The following is a 22,409-nucleotide window of genomic DNA, read 5'->3' on the forward strand; positions in this document are numbered from 1 at the left end:
GAAAGCTTGCCTGTACAAAATCCTGTATATAACTTAAGAATACTCTCAGGCTTTTTTGCATTTCAATCTTTGCATGCAAAGTGAACGTTCAGTTCTGTGGCTCACCCTACAAGAAACAATGAGGCGGCAACATTACTGGGAAGACTCTGTTCTTCAATGCCCCGCTGTGTACGAACTCCAGCAGAAGCTAATATTGATTGTTGTCATGGCCGTATACTGTAACTGCCGCCTGAATCTATGCCATATATAACAGAAGGGACCTCACGTCTTGCCCAACTATGTACAGTATATTTTCTTCCACTTCTGTGAAACAATTTGTAATGTATGAATAAACCATCAAATCTCCAGTGTGGTGTGCAAGATGTATTGTCTTGAAAATCCTCTTAGATGAGTGGCTCGCAAACGTCTCGAACAGAGGAAGGTCTCTTATAGCAGGTCAGATTCTTTGCCCATTTATCCCTGCTGTTGTCTATTTTGGCTCACAATTCTCCAATATTGGGGCCAGAGATCTTTCTCCGTTCCTACTACTGGGTTCTTTTTTAGTTGGAAGTGCCTGAGATTGAATCAACCTTCTGTATATGAAGAAAGCTAGCATAGCTTCTTATTAAAAGGATCCATACGTTAAATTTTCCCCAGTCTGCTTGGTTTCTGCCTGTCTTAAACATCATGCCACTTAGCATCTTGCTAGTTTGGATTTTCTCCCAAACTGCTGCTCCTAACAGTGCAGAAAACACTATGGAGCTGCTCCTGTCAACAGGTGTGAGCCCAAAGCCTCTGTGGTCTAACAGGAGTGCAGTAGTTTCAGATGTTTTCTTGATTCCTGGGGAACTGGTTCTTACACCATCCTGCCCTAGTATGTCTTGCATATATGCCTTTTCACTCTGGACTGACTATAAACAGACACGACTTCTGCAGCTAGAGACAATGCATCTCTCAGCTACAAAAAGTTCAGGCGATTTAACTTGTAGTCCTCATGACATCTTTGTAGCCTCCTATCCATGCTGTCTCGTGAGACAGACGACTGCTCTTTCTCCTTTCCACGTAGGAAAAAAAAAGTGAAGGAAGGAATATACCCTATATAGCACACAGAAAGAAGTTGACTGCATCTTGTATTTAGTGGTGCAGAGCGGTGCAGTGGTTAGAGGAGAAATCTTAAGAAGTCAATGCAGCAAAATAATTCATTCAATTACTAGAACCTAAGTCAGACTTCCTCAACCTCGGCCCTCCAGATGTTTTTGGCCTACAACTCCCATGATCCTTAGCTAGCAGGACCAGTGGTCAGGGATGATGGGAATTGTAGTCAAAGCATCTGGAGGGCCGAGGTTGAGGAAGCCTGACCTAAGTGAATGGTCAGTTATCCTAGTGCCTTTACTCTCTCTTGACCAAAGCACTGGTCTCTGGAACAAGATAGGGTGGGCATTAGACCAGGGACATCCAGCTTCACTCAGCCATAAAGCTCAGGTTAGCCTACCTTACGCCGAAGAATTGATGCTTTTGAATTATGGTGCTGGAGGAGACTCTTGAGAGTCCCATGGACTGCAAGAAGATCAGACCTCTCCATTCTTAAGGAAATCAGCCCTGAGTGCTCACTGGAAGGACAGATCGTGAAGCTGAGGCTCCAATATTTTGGCCACCTCATGAGAAGAGAAGACTCCCTGGAAAAGACCCTGATGTTGGGAAAGATGGAGGGCACAAGGAGAAGGAGACGACGGAGGATGAGATGGTTGGACAGTGTTCTCGAAGCTACCAGCATGAGTTTGACCAAACTGTGGGAGGCAGTGGAAGACAGGAGTGCCTGGCGTGCTCTGGTCCATGGGGTCACGAAGAGTCGGACACGACTAAACAACTAAACAACAACAGCCTACCTTCAATGCTTGTCACGTGGATTAAAAAGGGTGTGTGCCCTTAGCTTGGAGGAAGACTGGGACAAAAATGTAAATCTAGTAATTGAGTGGACTGCTGCCTGCATGTTTCCTTATTAACATTTTTGCAAAAGGAAAAGCACAGCTAATTGAGGGTAGGGTTAACAAAACCCTGAACGCATGAGGAGTGGGTGGGTGTGTCTGCCACCTTCATGCCCCGATCATTAGCTTTGCAGAGGCCTCCGAATGAACTAATTGGGCCTCTGAGTCCACTACAGCAAAGCAGTTCTTGCGAGAAACCTCTGCCCCTGGCAATGATGCAAGGCCCTCAACAGCTCCTCACATTGGAGAAAGCGGACAGAAGAATGCTTTCCTCCCTCTTTCGTAACACTAGAACTCATGAACATCTGAGGAAGCTGAATGGTGGAAGGTTCAGGTCAGATAAATGGTCAGATACAGTGGTACCTCAGGTTACAGACGCTTCAGGTTACAGACTCCGCTAACCCAGAAATAGTACCTCGGGTTAAGAACTTTGTTTCAGGATGAGAACAGAAATCGTGCTCCGGTGGCACAGCAGCAGCAGGAGGCCCCATTAGCTAAAGTGGTGCTCCAGGTTAAGAACAGTTTCAGCTTAAGAACGGACCTCCGGAACAAATTAAGTACATAACCAGAGGTACCACTGTAAAAGAAAGTGCTTCTTTATGCAGTGCATAGTCTAACAGTGCTCCTTCAGGAGGGGGTGATGGCCACCAACTTAGGTGGCTTTAAAAGAGGATTGGACAAATTCACGGATAAGGCTTTTGGTGGAGACTGACCAGGCATGTCTATGCTTGGCCTCCAACAACACTTCTAACCATTTGCTTGAAACCACCAGAGGGGAGAGCTGCTCTTGCACTCATGTTCTGCTCCCTGGTTTCCCACAGGCATCTGACTGGCCACTGTGAGAACAGGATGCTGGACTAAGCAGGCTTTGCCTATGCTCTTTCTTGGGTGTCCACCATGCAAGCAAGAGACCTGCTAGCACACTTCCAAAGCTACGCAGGGTCTGGCCCGGTTTCAAACTGGATGGAGGCTGCGTGTTGCAATTCCTACATTGGGGGGGGGGGGGTTGGACTGGATGACCCACAGGGTCCCTCCCAGCAATACCGTTCTACGATTCCATGATCCAAAGGTCCCACGCCAGTTGTGGGCAAACCAGAGCAAACCCAGGAAGCTTGAGGGCAGCAGACACCAAGGCGATTTAATAATAATAATAATTTTATTATTTATACCCCACCCATCGGGCTGGGTTTCCCCAGCCACTCATCCAGCACATATAAAAACATAATAAAACGTCAAGCCCTGGTGATGATCTTATGTTTATTGGATGGATTTCCCCCCTAACTTGATTTTTGAATTCTGAATTTATTGTTATTCACGTTTTATACTGTATTTTATGCTGGGGTTTTTTGTTGCATCAGTTAAGTGTTTTAAATTTGTTGTTAGCCGCCCTGAGCCCGGTTTTCTGAACCGGGAAGGGCGGGGTATAAATAAAAATTTATTATTATTAAACATTTTTTTAAAACAAATACCCTTCCCGATACAGGGCCGCCTTCAGATGTCTTCCAAAAGTTGCGTGTTCCTTTCACCTCCTTGATACTTGACCGGAGGGCGCTTTCCCCCTCTAACAACAAGCGCTATTCGCGGGTAGCGTGCCCTGGTCCATGGAGGCTCGACGCGCCGACGCTGCCGTTCCCTGCCCGGCCGGAGGAGGCGGGCGCGCTGCCTTCGCCGGGGAGGAGCCGGAGCGAGAGCCGAGACGCTGCCTCCGCCTCCTCCTCCTCCTCCTCCGCTGCGGGCAGGAAGATGGCGAACGTGCAGCTGGAGTTCCAGGCCAGCGCCGGCGAGGCGGACCCGCAGAGCCGCCCTTTGCTCGTGCTGGGCCAGCTGCAGAACCTGCACCGCCTGCCCTGGGCCCAGCTGCGGGGGAAGCTGCAGCCCAGGGTCACCGAGGAGGTAAAGGCGCGCCGGGCTCTCCCGCGGCGCGGGGCAGGGGGGAGAGGCTGCTGCAGGGAGCTCCCCCAACCCTGTTTCGTCGGGGTCCCCACCCCAAACTAAAGCTCTCCTGATAATTAATAGAAATCTCCTTTTCCTCTTCCTCTTGCCCGGGTGCCTCGGGAAACGCTTCCTCTCTCTTCCCCCAGGCCTGGGCTGGGCTGGAGAGAGCGCCGCCAGCAGCGGTGGGGGTGGGCTGGATTTACCATATTTCTCCTGTCGGTTAGATAGATAGGGGGGGTGAGGGAGGACAGAACTTGCAATTATTATTATTATTATTATTATTATTATTATTTTACAAAAGAGCCACCTCTCATCCTTTCATTCCCACGTGCTGAAGCTCCGCCCCAGGTAATTTTTTCCCTATCTGTTAAGCTGCTGAGTGCTCTGTCCTCCCCAAATGAGTTGCTCCCATGAGATTCCCACGAAGGGGAGGGGAAAAAATTGCTCCCCCCCCCCCCCCCCAGGAAGCAAAAATGCACGTGCTCTCATCTCGAACTGGTCTCCCTCCTTGATTTATTTGCAGTTTGCAAGTTAAGTTTATTCTCAGTAGACAGCTGTACAGCCCTGCCCGTGTTTCTTCAAAGTAAGCCTTACTGAGTCCAAGGGGACCTTCTTTCAGATGGTAGAATTGTAGCCCTCTCTTAAAGGTAAAGGGACCCCCTGACCATTAGGTCCAGTCGTGGCTGACTCTGGGGTTGCAGCGCTCATCTCGCTTTATTGGCCGAGGGAGCTTCTGGGTCATGTGGCCAGCATGACTAAGCCCCTTCTGGCAAACCAGAGCAGCGCACGGAAACGCCGTTTAACTTCCCGCTAGAGCGGTACCTATTTATCTACTTGCACTTTGACGTGCTTTCGAAATGCTAGGTTGCCAGGAGCAGGGACCGAGCAACGGGAGCTCACCCTGTTGCGGGGATTCTAACCGCCGATCTGGCAAGCCCTAGGCTCTGTGGTTTAACCCACAGCGCCACCCGCGTCCCTTAGCCCTCTCTTGCTTAGAGGCAAATCCCTTTTTAAGTTCACTTACTCCCAGGTAAGTATGCCTAGGATCACAGCTTCAAACCCTTTTAAGTTTTTAGTTTTTCCTTTTTCGCCTAGATGGTTAACCTACCCAAACTAGTTGATTTTGAGTTTTGCTTTTAAAAACCAGCTGTGTTACAAATGCTTGGATTTGGTGCATATTTATATATTTAGGAAAGTGCCGCCCAGTACTTGCCTGTTCTAGGTTCACTTAAGGGGGGAGTAAGTGTAACACAGCATGGAATTCAGATGAGCGGAGTTTAGATCAATGGAAGCTGTTCTACACAGCATAGGAGAGCAAAAACAGAAGATATTCCCTTAAAAGAGGGCTTCAGTGATTGCCTAAGGACAAATGCAGACAGCTGTGCTAACTTTTGAGCCACAGCTCAGTTGTGGAGATCTGCTTTGCATGCAGAACGCCCCAGCTTCAATCCCTGCCCTCTCCAGGTACAGCTGGGAATGCACCCAGTCAGTGCAGACAATACTGGGCAAAATAGAACCCGCCTCTCCCCCAAAACTCAGAAAGACTTGTGGCCCATTAAAACCCCTAAAAGTTTGGGAAATACTCAAGGGTCTTCTTTAATCCCCTTTAACTTCCATTCTGGCTTTTTGCAACAAGCATGGGCAACAGAAGTTGGAGAGAGGATGGAGACTTTTAAAAAAAAAAATCTGTGCATTATATCAACTCAGCACAGCAGCAATTTAAATATACTTTGCAAGGCTTACCGGTAACTATTGTCTGCGTGGGTCCCAGATTTGTTGATTTATTAACTGTCCGGGAAATCAAAACACAGGCCTTAAGGTCACTTGACAGAATTTGAGCAATTAGTTGCGGGGGTTGAGAAGCTGGCTGGAGGCTTCTGTGCGCTTCGAGGTCAACAAAAACCAGACAGATTTATCGGGCATTGGTTTGACTTTGTTATTTAGAGACTCCACGTCCCCATTATGTGAGATTTTCGTAACTCTTATTTCACTTTGCTTTTTGCTCCTTTTTCTTTGATGCATATGTGCGAGGCTTGTTACCTGTTTTCTTTGACATGTTTAGCAAAGATGGGAAACAGTAGGTGCTTAAAGCGTCGTCGTCCCCCAGCTGTTGTTGGGCTTTCTCCCAGTAATCCCAGCCAGCATGGCTACCAGTGAGGGATAATGGGAGACATACAGCAACAACAGCTGGAGCGGCAGCAGTCTCCCCATTCCTTTATTATGACACAAACTTTTGCGGATTCGGATCTCCTTCCTGCTGCATCAGGAAATTTAAAGCTATATGGGCAGATAAGGCATCTTAATTTGCCTTGCTTGCCCTTTTTTGTACCCTGTGGCTGGTACACCTTTTGGCCACATTCCTCCCCCCCCCCAATACACCACACATTGGTGTATCTGGCATACCTGGGAAGAGGCTTCGGCCTAGCTCAGTATTATTTACACTGACTTCTGCAGCAGCTCTCCAGGCAGTGTTAGAAACTCAGATATATAAGCTAGGCACCAAATGGCTCCTTAAACCAAAGTTACAGTCGCCAAAACTGTCTAGTTGCCATTTTGGGGACAAGATGGCTCAAAGGTTATATTTTTCAAGTGATGGACGGACTGATTGATTCTCAGTTAAACAACGAGCTAGTTCAGGTGACTACCTTGAGCTAGGTTAAGAACTTTGAGAACTTAAAGAAGAAAAGTCACTTGATCCAGGGACAGTCCACATAAATATTGGCCTATTCCGACCTCTTTTCCTTAATGGTGACAAGGACCATTCATAACAAAGAGTATTCTTCACAACTGTGAGCAGGGCACTGGGGTGGAGTTAGTGAAGAGAAGCTACAACAATTAACTACAACTTTGTTCACTGCTCCTGCTCAGGCCGCATAGAAATAAGTATTTTGGTTCGTGAAATTCATTCTGATTGTGCAGTTAAAGTATAACTGATAGAATTCTACAGGATGTGGAATTAGTGTGTGAAAACAGTCAAGATCCATTGATCCTTAGGCTTGCCCTTCCAGATGGTGGAGATGTCAGGCGCCATCCTGGTGCCCAGGCATCCTCACTTGGCTGCAAATAGCAATGGTGGAAAATGCGCCTGGCTAATCTCGAACACTGATTTCAGGCAGGGCATCTTCCCCATAACTACTTGGAGATGTCTGAAATTGGGTCTGGAGCCTTCTGCACTCAAAGCAGTTGCTCTAACACAGAGCTAAGGCCCTTCCGCATGTACCAACGAATGGGCATAGAGCTCAAATCCCCCTTGTGTTGTTGAGTTCTACACACCTTGATTGGCACGTGCCTATCATAGAATCATAGCGTTGTCGAGTTGGGACCACGAGGGTCATCTCAGCCCACGCTCTGCAATGCAGGAATCTCTTGCCCAACATGGGACTCGAACCCACAACCTTGCAATTAAGTCTCATGTTCTACTGACTGAGCTATCCCAGTGTGCCAAATGTGCAGAAGGTAGGACCAGCTCACCTGATGTAGAGGTGAAAATGTGCAGACTATTCATTGTGACCCAGCGACTCGCCTCACATATTCTTTGAATGCATTTTGGAGGGGGGAATTCATCTGAACACGACACCTCCATGGTAGCAACTCTTTCCCAGATGTCTGCATTTTATTAGGTACGCCTGCCTTACTTCTATCTCCCTTATGTAAACGATGGAATTAAAGTCTAACGTTGGCTAATACTGAAAAATTGAGCTGCTGAACTTTCCATTTTGGTGCAAACCAAAGCCATTCCCATTTCTAGTGCCCTCGGCCGTTTAAATCCACGGAAGAGGTCCTCGTCTGGTTTGCTTCCAAAATGTAGACAGTGGAGAGGAGGGAATGTCTGCTGATAGCCATAGCTTGGATCTTTTATCTGGACTCAGCCTTGTACTTTAGACCAAGAAGGCCAAACAACAGTCTGGGGCTTCTGCAACACTTTTATAATAATAATAAAAAAATCTATTGCCTTTTCAGCCCAGTTTAAGATATTGGAATGAAAATGGTTTTGGCACAAACCAGGGCCATTTAGTGATTGAATTTGGTACCTTGTGCAGTTTGCTCCTTTGAAAGAGTGGGTGACCAAGCTGAAAGATTGTTGCTGCTGATTAATGAATCTCCTGTCCTCTCCCCGTAATGAGAGATTATGGGCTGAAATCCACAGTTGGGCAATATCTTTCTCAGGATCAGCCAAATTGCCACAAAATACTGAGTCAGTTTTCAAGTTATCCAGAACTCTTCATTGGCCAAGATGTTAAACAAAGCAGCAGATGGGGTGGCAAAGGGGTGTGTGTTCTTTTTCAAGAACAGAAATTAGGTGGGATGTTGTTGCTGTAAGGTCTGCCTTGGACTTTGTCCCAAAATGGAGATTACAGTCCAAATTGTGACAGAAGAAACAATAAACCTATGAAGATTGAGCCAGCCTGTCCATTTGGAGAAAGGCACATTTTACTTGTCTCCACACTGTAGCAACTACCCCAAAGCAATTGCAATCCGCTCATAACTGAAGATCTGTTTTGAGGAGACCAGCAAAAGTTGCTAGGCAGTTACAATAAATATTACAATATTGAAGGTGCTTTCACATGGGAGCTTGATATTGTAAATGGGTCATTGTCAACACGTTGTTGGTTTGGGGTGGTTGTTGTGTTTGGATTTTTTCCTGGAGAGGGTAAACCCAGATTAAACAGGGAATATGTAGACTGATGTTTTGATGCCAGTGACATAGTGTGGGCACTGTGAAAAATATGCATGCGGGGGGGCACTCATTCCACAATAAACACCAGTCTGGAAGCACCCTGAGTGAAAAATTTTGGCCCATCTAGGCTAGTAGATGTATACCACCATTACCTACAAACCACCACCCTCGCCCAGGGTTCCTAATGCAGGTCTGCCCAGCCTTGTTTGTCTGTTCAGCCATACAAGGTCCTTATTAATGAATATTATTTGTTTTGCCATTTTGAAAGAAGCATGGTAAAAATCTGAAATACCACGAGCTCTCTTTCCTTCTTAATGTATTGGTGGAGACGCTCTTAAGCAAATGTCAGCTCGCAGGTAACACTAAGCCAGACCATGGTTTAGTGCCCATGTGTGAGCGTGCAGACTCTTTGCACCACCTGTTGCTGTTGTGTGCTAAGCAACAGTTTGGACAAAACCAAACCATGGCTTAGCTCACAGCAGTGCAGCAGCAGGAGGACCGAGGAGTAAAGTGGTCAGTGTCTCCAGGAGAATACAGGTTTGCGCTAAGCCATGGTTTGGACTTAGCGTTAGATGTGAACCGGGTCACTGTGATCACTGGGTCACCATGCGGTCTGGGTTTTTTTGCATCTTGTTGCTGCATATCCCTCACCATCGTGGTAAGTCGTTTGCCAGGCTAAAGGGGTACAACTGAAAAATATTAACGGGTGTTGCATCTTCTGAAGAAGGGTTTCCAATCTTTCCCATTGTTTCCTTTTTCTCAGTTATGGCAAGCTGCGCTAAGCACCCTGAACCCAAACCCGACCGACAGCTGCCCTCTCTACCTGAACTATGCTACTATAGCTGCTTTACCTTCCCGGGTCAGCAGACACAACAGCCCGTCGGCCGCACAGTTCCTCACACGCCTCGTTCGGAACTGTCTCCCAGGAGGGACCAACAGATGCATCCTTGTAAGTGAAAGTGAGCAGCTGAAGGGAAACGGCTTAAAAATATCTGCAAGCGCTTAAAATGCAAAGGGGCTGATTTAAATGTCATGTTCGCTCCTGGAAGAACCTCGAAACACCTTGATCTGCACTTGCAGATTTGTGATTCATTTCTTGTGGAGGCAGTTGATGCCTTTGAGTATACATTGGTCTTAAATGATTGTTTTTAGTTTTTCATACAGGCAACTCCTAATTTATGCAGGGGTTACATTCCAAGGCACCGTGTGTTTAAGTGAAATTGCATATATTTGAAACGCTATTGGAAAACCCTGCAAACACCCCATTCTGCCCCTTCTCGTAAGGTTTTTGTGACATTTTGGGGTCATTTCTGGGTTCGGTGCAATGCATGCATGTTCGGTTGCACACATATTGGACGTGCCTAAAATGGTTGCTGTTTATATTTATAAATTTATTGTTGTACTTTTTTCTTCTAAATCTCTTTGAGGGATCTTTTTTTGGAATCAAGTGGTGTATAAGTTCTATGAAATGAAAATAAAACAAACCAATCAATAAAATTACTTCTGAGTTTAAAGTCTCCCACCAATGTTTAATTTCTAAAAAAGGAGGCAAGATGTCCTGAGCTCCAAGCCGGCATCTCTGTACAGGTAATTTTTAGTACTCTTAGGCTGTAGTCCTATATTCTAGGGAGGAAAAACCTTTAGCCTTTTAGGTGTCATTGGACTCCCATCAGCCTCAGCAAAGGCAAAGGCAATGGTCAGGGGATTGTAGCTTCACAACATCTGGAGTTTCACAGGTTCCCGTGCTATGTCACACCCATTTAATTGGAAGCAAGCCCAGCATAAGTCAATATGGCTTCCTTCTGAGGAGACGTTTGGAGACCTCTGCTGTTAGGAGGCTTGACATCAGGTTATCGGAGAAGCTGCCTCCCCCTCAGAAGTGTGGACAGATATCTGAGCTCCCTATATCTGTGCTGAGCTCCATATATTCCAGGCAAAGGCAAACTCGGCCCTCCAGATGTTTAGGGACTACAACTCCCATCATCCCTAGCTAACGGGACCAGTGGTCAGGGTTGATGGGAATTGTAGTCCCAGAACATCTGGAGGGCTGAGTTTGCCTATGCCTGATATATTCTTTCAGCCCTCAGCCCCTTCTCAGGTTTCTGGCACGCATTTGATTTTCTGTTTCCCTTTCAGATGGTCTGCGAGCGCTCGGAGGTCTTTGCCTCAGCCTGTGCTATAGCAAGAGCTTTCCCGCTCTTCACACAGCGATCCAGTGCCTCTAGACGCACAGAGAAGAAAAGTGTGGTAGTGGAATTTTTCCTGGTTGGGCAGAACAATGGCCCTGTGGAGGTGGAGACGCTTAAAGTAAGCTGCTGGTTTGTTGCATCAGAAGAAGTTTGATACTTTTATTTTAAAAATAATAATAATAAAAATATATATTTGGTTTTTCAGATTACAGTGGTACCTCAGGTTACATACGCTTCAGATTACATATGCTTCAGGTTACAGACTCCACTAACCCAGAAATAGTACTTATGAACTTTGCTTCAGGATGAGAACAGAAATCGTACTCCGGCAGCGCGGCAGCAGTAGCAGGCCCCATTAGTTAAAGTGGTGCTTCAGGTTAAGAACAGTTTCAGGTTAAGTATGGACCTCCGGAATGAATTAAGTACTTAACCTGAGGTACCACTGTACAATTTTACAATCACATATCCAACATACAACATAAAGACAAGATTCCATAGAATCTTCTGGACTTCCCTCCTCCCCTTTGTGGGTCCTATTGTTAATCATTTCCTCCTGCATCTTTTATATTGATCCATTTTTACATCTCTGTTACATCCAAAATTCACCATTAAACTACAAGTGTTATTCCAATCCTACTAACAGTTTTTACAGTTTACAATGGTTTTTAAGTTAAATTATACTTTTTGACACAAAAATAATACAGCGATGTAAGTGCCGCATACTTTGGGTTAATGTTAAAGGCTTATTTCCCCCCAGTTGCATGGCTGGTTTTACTTTAGCTGGATTTCATAGAACACAACAGGCAATTTGCAGGCACGAAAGTGTGTTAAAATTGAAATGTAGGTGAAATTTTATGTACTTTAAAAGAAAGAAAGCTACAAGCTCCTAGGTTTGCTTACAGTAATACAGTGATAAAAATGAATAGGAATTTGTGGTGCTACTTTCTCCTGTGTAGAAGTGAGTGATTAGATTTGCTAAGCTCAATCCCTCACAAGCAGTCTCTGGTCTACACTACAGACTTCCATGACACTTGAATTTTCCTGACACCCGGAAAGTCTGTGAGCAGTTCAGATGCAGAAGAAAAGAAAAGCCAAATGTTGTGATGCATAGACACTCTTGACATGCTCCCCTTTTCTTTCTTGTATGAATTCTAGTGTCTGGAAAGTGCTGCGGAAGGTATAAGGCTGGCAGCTCGGATCGTAGACACCCCATGCAATGAAATGAACACCGACAGCTTCCTGGAGGTTGGTGATAACCTTTTAACGGGGTCAGCTTGAACAGTCCGCTGAATTTGGGAAGCTTATGTCCAGGATTTCACTGTAGCGAAGCTGCATTTTGTCCACGGTGCTCAGGGAGGTGGCTGACTTGTCGCTTGGCGTTTGATGACGAATGGTTTGCCATTTTGAACCAGGTGGCTTTAATGAGGCCCATAAATCAGTAGGACTAAATGATCTAGGTTTTGCTTGTAGGCTTGGGTGGGTGACATCCAGGAAAGAATGTGCAAGGGTTACAACACACACACCCCGAAATTGGTCCCACACAGGCCCTCTTTTGAAGGGCATCTTCAGACAGATTTCACGTAGAAACAACGAAGAGCCTTACCTCATTCCTGACTACATGAGGACAGCGACATTCAAAATGTCCAGGAACGCTTTTTAGTGCTGTGCTGATATAACCCATCAATGTTTGCAAGTTTTGGTGGGGATGGAAAGACGCCCTGTAAAGATTGGATTAATTTTCACAGGGCATGTGAATTTTTGCCTCACTCGAACATCTGCCATAAAATCCCTGGTGCTTCGCTCCCCACCCCCCACAACCTTGGAGCTGGTGAGGGGGACAATTCTTACCAGCAAATTTACAAGCAAATCAACAGCAACTTGGAAGATTTCGAAGGCTAGAAAGATTCTTTTTTTAAAAAAAGGTCTTCATTTGGCAGCAAAAAGACTTGAAAGTTTGTGCTAGGTGAAGTAACAGCATGGGCAAGGTTTTTATAAATGGGGACCCACCACCAATAAGGCCCTTTCCCCAGTCACTGGTCCCCAGGAGGAGAGCCACTGACAATGGTTTGGGTGCCCTGGCAGGTCATTGCAGGAAAAAAGGGGTCCAGGCGAGTGGTTGTTGCATCCTGGTCCCTTGGATTTGGGCCTTGGATTCTGACTTTTGAGTTTAAGAAGCACAGTGTTTAAAGGTGTTGCGATGTGACTCTGGTGTCTTCCTTACTTGAAGGAAATCAGAAAAGTCGGAAAGGACCTGGGGATTGTTCCAACCATTATTCGAAATGCAGAATTGAAGGAGAAAGGATTTGGAGGTCAGTCAAACTGAAGCGATTTCCCCCTCCCCCATATGGTAAAATCTTGTATGTGATTAAGATATTACCCATGGGTAATTCAGATCATTTTCCCAGCTCTCCTGTCTCTACCTCTGTCCCCAGGTATTTATGGCGTTGGCAAAGCAGCCGTGCACCCACCGGCTTTAGCCATGCTGAGCCACACCCCGGAAGGTGCCACACAAACCATCGCCTGGGTTGGGAAGGGCATTGTTTACGACACTGGAGGACTCAGCATCAAAGGAAAGGTGAGTCCGATGATGGGGAGACAGGACAGCAGCTGCACATGCTCACTCGCACACATCAAAATTCAGTGTGTACCGATGCCCCGCTCGTGTGTTCGGTATGTGTGAAGGTGCCTCCCTAGCCACAAGCCCAGACTGTAGACGCATGTGTGGTCTCCATCAATCCGAAGGGGGCCTGCACACTTGCAGAGTCCCTCTACCTGTGCATTCATCCATGTTCAGGTAGGGCTCCTTCAGACGGATGCTGCAGGCCACAATGGCTATGTTCTCCCTCCAGTGTCCAAGACCCTATCAAGGGGTCAGCTTTTCAGCAGGGGGCCGTTCCACTGTCCCTCAGACTTTGTGGGGGGCTGGACTATGATTTTTTTTGGGGGGGGGGAAATGAACGAATTCCTATGCCCCACAAATAACCCAGAGATGCATTTTAAATAAAAGCACACATTCTACTCATGTAAAAACACCAGGCAGGCCCCACAAATTACCCAGAGATGCATTTTAAATAAAAGGACACATTCCCGAGACCAGGGAGATGAGACGGTGGAAGAAGATTGGAAGAAATTTAAAGACTATCTACAGAAATATTGTAAAATTAATGAATGTTAGAATGATGTTGGATAGAAATTAAGTGGTTTCCAGCTGTAATGCTTTAAGAATATGGAAGAAGGGTATAAATAGGTAAAAAAATAACTAAAATGGCGTTGGATTGGAAATAAGTGGTATTAGCAACAAAGTTAATAAGAATATGCAAAAATGAATTGATAATGGATGAAAATACTGAGTTATAAAATGTTAAGTTATAGAGATAAGATAAATGAAAGAGGGTAAGGATTTGCTGATTTGATTATTTAAATGGGAATACAAGAAGGGGAGGTGTGAGGAAGTCAAAGAAACAAGCAAATGAGTTTTATGTTATGAAAAATAATTGTTTTTAATTTTTCTTTTTTTTCTGTATGTTTACTTATTTTTTTATTATGTGTTTTTGTATATTTGTCTTTGTAAAATCTTAATAAATATTTCTTTAATAAAATAAAATAAAAGGACACATTCTACTCATGTAAAAAACGCTGATTCCCGGACCGTCTGTGGGCCGGATTAAGAAGGCGATTGGGCCGCATCCAGCCCCCGGGCCTTAGTTTGCCTACCCATGCGCCTCTAAATACTGGTTGCTGAGAATCACAAACAGGCAGAGTTGCTGTTGCACTTGGGTTCTGCTTGTGTGCTTCCCCTTTGGGGCACCTTCTTGGCCACAGTGAGAACAGAGTGATGGACCGGAGGGGCCTTTGGCAATTGCATTTTTTATCTTGTGCATCACTTTGATAGCCTCAGGCTGTGCAGCCATTTATGAATTTGCAAAATAACTAATAAAGGTTGGGCTGGCCTAGTGCATTCTGAGAAGCCCCTTCACTAGTTGGGCACTCCCTGAATGGCTGAGTGGACCTTGAAGGCGAGGCAGTGTTTGTTATCTATATAATGCCATCAGGGTACATAGTTACTCCTACACAGAGTAGAATAAGCCAAGAAGAAGCAGGTCTGTGCCCCACAGAGCTTACAATCATTCTAAATTTAGATGGGGAAGGAGAGGGATGAGTAAACAAAGGATGAATATGCTTTATGGCATAAATTCACTTGGGAGGGTGTCTTAACAGATAAAGCCTGCAATCCAGTCAGTACACACTTAACGGAGAGGAGTTCTGTTGAACTCAATGGAGTTTACTCCGTGAGGGATACACTGCAGTGTTGCGCTGTGATCACCTTGCATGGCTTCTTCAGCACCAAAGCTTTCTGCATAAATGAATCTCTTTGTGTTTACATTTGTCTAGACAACAATGCCTGGGATGAAGCGAGATTGTGGTGGAGCTGCTGCTATTTTGGGTGCCTTCAAAGCCACCATAAAACAAGTGAGTGAAACTGAGCAGTTTTTATCAAAGGCTGTAATGCCTGTTTTAGCCATGCAGTGGAGCCTTGGTGGTTCAGTGGCCTACCAGTGACGTAACATCACGGCCGTTCCTTATTTCAGAGGATTCAAGAATGCGATGCCTGCTAGAATGAGAGAGTATTCCTTGAAGTTCATCCAGCAAACAAACCCCCCTCAGGCCTGGAGTTTTCATTGCTGTGAAACTTGCTGAATTGTCACCTCAAGGTCACTGCTCAGCCTGATTCCTCGGCTGACCTTTGGCCCTGTATATCCATTTAGTTCAGTGTTGTCTGCACCAGGGATGGGGAGCTTGGTTTTTAAATTCACCTTTAAAACTCTAAACTGCCTAAGCCCTGAAGGAGCATCTCCACCCCCATTGCTCAGCCCATACCCTGAGATCCAGCTCCAACGGTCTTCTGGCACTGCGAGAAGTCAGGTTACGAGGAACCAGGCAGAGACTCTGCTCCGTAATCGTGCCAGCCCTGTGGAACACCCTCCCACCAGATGTCAAGGAAATAAACAACTATCTGACTTTCAGAAGTTCCCCTTTATTCCCCATGAATGGTGGCTTGCCCTTCTGTTATGGCACTACAAATTGATGGTGGGGTGCTGCTCCCCTCTCCAGGTTTGGCATTCCTAGATTCCTCACCTGGACTCAGAAACAAATACCAGGCGTGCCTAAAGCCAGGCTAGGCCCCTGTACAAAATGCAGTCTGTTGTGGGCATTGCACAGTTATATGCATGGAAGGTGGGAGGGGAGACAATAAAAACGCCACACCTTGGGATACTGTGACAAACCGATGGGTGTTCTTTAAAAACGAGAAAGACCAAAGAAATTCCACTCTCGCTATAGTGCTATGAATCTTGCTGGCAGACTTCTCTACCCGGGGAGAGTATCCAGGGTTCTGAAAGCATCTCACTGCAGTCATTTAATGGGGCAGCCGGGCAGCCAAGAAATCTGGTGGGAGGCACTCAAATGCTAAATTAACATTTCCCAAGGCTGCTGCTGCTTTAAAAGGCATTTTTCTTGCGTGGAGCTGTATCAGAGACTTTGTTCGCAATAAATAAAAATGTGTGGCATGGTTTCTCTCCTGTTAGCTTTCATTTGTTTTGCAGGTTAGGCTCTCCCTTCATTTTACAGCTCTTCTTTTCTCCTTACTGCAATAGGGCTTTAAAGACAACCTTCATGCTGTTTTTTGCTTGGCTGAGAATTCTGTCGGACCAAATGCAACAAGGCCGGATGATATCCATGTTCTTTACTCCGGAAAGTAAGATTTATTTATTCCCTCCGCTCTTACCCTACCTGGCTGCTGCCTAGTGCTTACTTTGGGAATTCTCCTCCTGCTCTAACTTTAAAAAATGCACAGCTGGGGCAGCACACCTGGTCCTTGGAGGATTTCATTGGCTCAGGGAGATTGCTAAGCATGAACAGGGATAGGTGTATAGGCCACAATTGCAGATGGTACAGAAAAAGCACAGGTTGCAATATTGGGACTCGTGAATCAGCTTCTCAGAATCTCCGCTTTCATTTGTGGGAAGGTTTCTAGTCCCTATGATTGGGACTGATCTGCGAGTTCATTGGGGCCATAGATGAGAGTGAGGAAGTATGGCAGAAGACATTTCCATCAGTAGACAGTCATACCTTGGATCTCAAACGCCTTGGCTCCCGAATGATCAAAACCCGGAAGTGAGTGTTCCAGTTTTTGAATGTTCTTTTGGAAGCAGGGCTTCTGCAGTTTCTGATTGGCTGCAGGAGCTTCCTGCAGCCAATCGGAAGCCACACTTTGGTTTTTTTAATGTTTTGAAAGTCGAACGGATTCCGTTTGACTCCCAAGGTATGACTGTATTTTAATTCATAAACTTGAATTAATGTTTTTCTTGTGTATTTTTTGTAACATTTGTTACTGTTGTTTTAGCTTGCTGTTTTAGCTTTTCTACGTTAAGGCACATAGCGATTACCTAACTAGATTAAATGAATAGATAACACTTAAACATTGTCACATTATTATTATTATTATTATTATTATTATTATTATTATTATTACTCCACTCTTTCTCCAGAACTGTGGAAATCAACAACACTGATGCCGAGGGCAGGCTGGTGCTCGCTGATGGAGTTGCCTACGCTTGCAAAGACCTTTGTGCCGACATTATTTTGGATATGGCTACTCTCACTGGCGCTCAGGTACTTTGAGTGAAAACAAAACAGGCTTTCTCTGTGATAGCTCCCTGCTTTGGAACAATTCTCCCCAGGGCGGCATGCTGGGTGCCTTCTTACCAGAGTCTGGTAAGTTTCAGAGTGACCCCAGAGTTCCCTGGAGAAGGAGTTTGAAAACCACTGCTTTAGACAGCACTTACAGAAGGAGACGGCGACATGTCTTCACAGCCCTCTCAGGTGCAAAACCTTCAGGAAAACTGCTGCAGGTGCATGTGGAGGAAAGTCTCCGCAGCATTCATGCCTTTCTGTTGTCTCCTTCCACTTCCCCTTGGCTTGGCTTATCTCCTTCCGCTGCTTCTTGGCTTGGGATAACTCAGCCGTCCTTGTTGGCTGAGGAGCAGCAGCAGGGGAGGAAGGGAAGGCAGTTGAGTAAATAGGGAATGCTACGAGAAAGTTAAGAGTGCTGTCTGGGGAAGGCTGGTCCATCAGTGCAAAAGTGGCACTGCCCCACCAACCTCTCCCGGCCCTTAGGCAACCTCCACCTGCCTGCCTTCTGGCTTGCAACCAGTCCAGGAGGTATAACTTGCCTCTCAGCTTCCTCCTCAGTCGCAGTGTTGCCCTCCTAGAACTCAGCAGGGAGGACAATGGGGCAAAATTAGATTTGTTTGGCTCTGGCTCCACCTACTGTCAGCTTCTCTGCCTTCTTCCCTACAAGTCCCAGTGGGCACCAGCTGCTACTGGTGTGGTCCTTCCCCCCCCTCCCTCATTTATTTTTCCCTTCCCTGCTGCCCAAAGCATCTGCTACCAAGCAGAGGAGGAAATGGCTTGTAGTACACCAGTCTTTGTCATTTGGGCAACAGGAGCAGGTGTCAGCAATAAATCCCATGGAATAAGTGAAGCCAACTCTTTATTAGAAGAAACAAGGTCTGCTCAGGAGTGCCAGGCCTAAGAAGCACAACAGCTCTTTTCTCAGTAGGTCTTGCCCTTTTGAGGCAGTTGTGGGGATCAAAGGTCCCCATCTTCCCACAGCTGCCTAAGTCTCCTCCTCCCTTGGGTCCTTCCCAAGCAACCTGAGACTCCGCCGTCCGGCCTTTGCACCTCCCTCTTCATACCTCTTCTGGTACTGGGAGACCAGATCAGAGGGGAGCTTGTCGCTGCAGGATGAGGAGACAGCTTGGTTTTTTCACCAGCCTGACTCGTCTCTGCCTCTTGGCCTCCTCTTGGCCTGCTTTCCACCTCTCTGCCACAGACTTTCCCTGCTCAGTAAACCCTGCTCCCTCTTCAGCTTCCCATGCTTCCTCTTCCCATTCTTCTCCCTCTGACCACTCGTCGTCTTCTCACAACCACCACTTCCCTCACAGATGCTTCTAGGCATTCCTCCAGCCAGCCCATGGCATCAGGAGATTGCATCGCAGAAGCAATCCATGAGTCCCATCTACTGTGTAGCACCTCAGAATATAGGCAGAGATGGCCTGCCTCTTCTTGGGTTTCACGTTCTCCTTCTTGTCACCTTTCAGGGAATTGCCACAGGGAAATACCACGCTGCTGTCCTCACCAACAACGAAGAGTGGGAAAGAGCCTGTGTCAAGGCGGGCAGAAACTGTGGAGATCTGGTTCACCCTCTTGTCTATTGCCCTGAGCTCCATTTTAGTGAATTTACCTCTGCTGTGGCTGACATGAAGAACTCTGTGGCAGTAGGTTTATCAGATTTACTATTATCGGTTACTATTTTATGCCTACGCTGAGTACGATGCCTGTGAGGCACTTTCTGCACTGTTTAGGGAAGTTTTTAATGTTTGAAGTTTTATTCTGTTTTTAGTGTTCTGTTGGTAGCCGCCCAGAGTTGCTGGGGAAACCCAGCCAGATGGGCAGGGTATTATTATTTTTTTATTATTATTATTTTATCATCAACACCATCAGATCAAAAGTGCTGCTATGTAGAACTGCTTTGCCTCTGCCTACCTTCTCTAGAAATGCAATTGAGCATCATTGTCTGTAGACTGAGGTTTCTGAAAATGCTTCTTACTAAATCCAGCCTCTTTTCTGCTGTATTCTCCAGGACCGAGATAACTCCCCAAGCTCTTGCGCTGGACTCTTCATTGCTTCACACATTGGGTTTGACTGGCCTGGTGTCTGGGTCCACATAGACATTGCTGCCCCGGTCCATGCAGTGAGTTGCGTATGATTGATTCCATTCTCTTAAGTCAAAGGCCGGTATATCCTCACCGCAGCCATGCAAAATTAAATGGAGCCAACATTGCCAGTGATTCAGAAATGTTTTAAATAAGTAAAATGAAAGTTTTGAGTCTTTGTGGAGTGGGATCTTGTCTTCTGCAGTGCAATAATAAGCCAGTTATGCACAAGCTAAAAAATAGAAAATAAAATAAAAAACAACGTTTTGAAAATCTTAGATCTTTTTCAAAGCAAATGGCTAGCCTTTATAGAGGAGGTTGAAAATGGGTAGATACTGCCTGGTGAAACCTCAGAAGTCAAAGGAAAGGTTTGAAAGTCAAGTCTTGCAAATATTTGGTCAGAAGTCCCACTGAGTTCAATGGGACTTAACTTCCCTAAGTGTAATACACCAAATCGCAGCATTAGTACAAATTCTAGAGATCAAGAGAGGCCACTGGACACCCGGGAGATCCTTGCTCTTTCCTGGGAGCATCAAAATCAGTGAAACAAAAGCAGCAGATACATGCAGGTTTTGTGTGATTTAAACAGGTTGTGGAATTCAGGCAATGTAACTACAAAGCAGTATCCAGTGAAGTACTTCCACCACCGTAAAGTGTTGTTGCAAAACAGAATGTCCCTTCTCCTTTCGCTGCACACCCCCTTCTCCACATCTGCTCTGGGGGTTGGGGGGGGACCTAGAACAGTTTGGGGGGCACGTGGGGGGAGGAGGAGGGGGAATTCCATTGTGCACCCAAAAGTCCTTGTGCTTGCAGCACTTTGTTGGATTACTGCCCATGGTGTGTTGGATTTTTTCCCTCTTCATTTCTTAGCTTTATGTAAATAGCAGAATATACTAGTAAAAGCATTGGCGATAGATGCATTAAAACGCAACTTGTTTGATAGAGGATCCCTGTATATACGTTGTTGTTGTTCCCATCTGACTGGGTTGCCCCAGCCACTCTGGGCAACTTCTAGCAAATTATAAATACACAGTATGTCCTATTGAGTTCAGTGGGTCTTATTCCTAGTTATTAGGTACAGTCATACCGCGGGTTGAATGCATTTTGGGTTGAGCGCCTTCGAGTTGCACTCCGCGGCAACCCAGAAGTAATGGAGCGCGTTACTTCCGGGTTTTGCCGCTTGCGCATGTGCAGATGCTCAAAATGACGTCATGCGCAGAAGCGGCGAAAAGCGACACATGCGTGCGCAGATGTGCCATCGCTAGTTACGTTTGCTTCTAGATGCGAACGGGGCTCCGGAACGGATCCCGTTTGTATCCAGAGGTACCACTGTATAGGATTATAGCCTTAGGATGCTGCAGCATGACTTAATTTGTGTACCTCTTTCCATTCAGCTTATTATTATTTTTATTTCACCTAAACAGCACACAAGCCCTCACAGGCAGCATTCCAAGCATTTGCCTTCAGTGTTTCTCCCGCATTCAGTGCTGAGACTCGCCTCTCTCTGCTTTTGCTCCTAGGGTGAACGAGCCACAGGCTACGGCGTCGCTTTGTTGCTCTCCCTGTTTGGCCGTGCCTCTGAAGACCCTCTCCTGAACATAGTTTCTCCGCTGGGCTGCAATGGGGACTCCCCGTTGGAAGATATGGAGAGAGATTCCAAGAGGCGCCGCTTGGTTTAATGCCCGCTCTCCTCCCCCTTTGGAGAGAGGGCACACAGGAATTACCTCACTTTGCACTGAAGGGTTTCCCAAACCACGAAAGCACCCATGTGTCGGAAATGACCGAGAAAACGAAAACAAGTTGCTCACATTTGATTCTCCCATCTCACTCTGGCAAAAGGCTGTATTCTGTTGGGTTGGGTGTTTTTTGTTTTGTTTTTTTAATGCGCTTGGGGTTTTTCTACCAAACCTGGTGACTTTGCTGCTTCCAGTCTTTATGGAGAAGGGGCCAGGGATGTCTGTTCCCCCACGTCCCTTTCAAAAAGTACCTGAGCCTATTACTGCAACAGCTTCACCTCTTGATGCCGATAGAGCCTTCCGAGTTAGTTCTGCAGGTTTCATTTCTCAACCCCTCTGCTTTACAGAATTCAATAGTGTCGTGGGGTTTGGAGGAATATAGGGGTTACCACCTTGGGAGTCAAACACCAGGTGCGTCCCTTTAAATCTCCTGACGCTGCAGGGGATGAAGCAGCTGCTGTGCCTCCTGGCCTCTTTCTCTGGTTTGTTTTTCACCTGCCGGGAGGCATACCTGAAATCCTGCTTGCCCCCAGGTCAGGACTGCTGCGCCGGAAGGAACTGCAGCTGCCATGCCCAACAGCGTAACAGGCTCCACTTCAGTTTGCAGGATTGCAACCGCTGGGATTAAGCCACTTTGAGGCTCTGCATTATTCACTTAGCAGCATTTCGGCATAAGGGAGGCCTTGTTTTCTAAGGCAGCTTTTCAATAATAATAATAATATTCCTAAGCTACCATTCATGCATGTTACATCTTTCGCTGATCATTACGGATACGACCCTATAAGTGGGCCGGTGCATTTCTCCACGACGGTTCTTAACACCCTTCTGCTGACAAACTTCATTGACGTTTAGAATAAAAGTGTTAATGGGAGGCAACCTAGAATAAAACCCTTCCTACTCTCAACGCGAGTGTAAGCTTATTGAATCGAGGTATCTGTGCCGTTTCTTTCTGCAAATGTGTGTAGGTGACACAAAGAGTGCAAGAAGGATATGCAGGACAAAGGATATGCCAGTGTGGTGTAGTGGTTAGGAGCGGTAGACTCGTAATCTGGTGAGCCGGGTTCGCGTCTCCGCTCCTCCACCTGCAGCTGCTGGGTGACCTTGGGCTAGTCACACTTCTTTGAAGTCTC

At 46.2% G+C, this 22,409-nt stretch overlaps 1 protein-coding gene across 1 annotated transcript; it reads left to right on the forward strand.

Annotated features, from left to right (window-relative positions):
* Positions 1-3,549: 3,549 nt before the first annotated feature.
* On the forward strand, positions 3,550-22,183 carry NPEPL1 (aminopeptidase like 1). The gene is made up of 12 exons (XM_083618802.1): positions 3,550-3,857; positions 9,341-9,526; positions 10,714-10,884; positions 11,922-12,011; positions 12,994-13,075; positions 13,199-13,341; positions 15,159-15,236; positions 16,421-16,521; positions 17,315-17,438; positions 18,929-19,105; positions 19,471-19,581; positions 21,064-22,183. The coding sequence occupies exons 1-12, from the start codon at positions 3,708-3,710 to the stop codon at positions 21,220-21,222; spliced, it is 1,572 nt and encodes a 523-aa protein (XP_083474928.1). The 5' UTR covers positions 3,550-3,707; the 3' UTR covers positions 21,223-22,183.
* The last annotated feature ends 226 nt before the right edge of the window (positions 22,184-22,409 follow it).

Source organism: Podarcis filfolensis (genome assembly GCF_964270895.1).
Source record: "Podarcis filfolensis genome assembly, chromosome: 6".
In the NCBI taxonomy this organism is placed as follows: Eukaryota; Metazoa; Chordata; class Lepidosauria; order Squamata; family Lacertidae; genus Podarcis; species Podarcis filfolensis.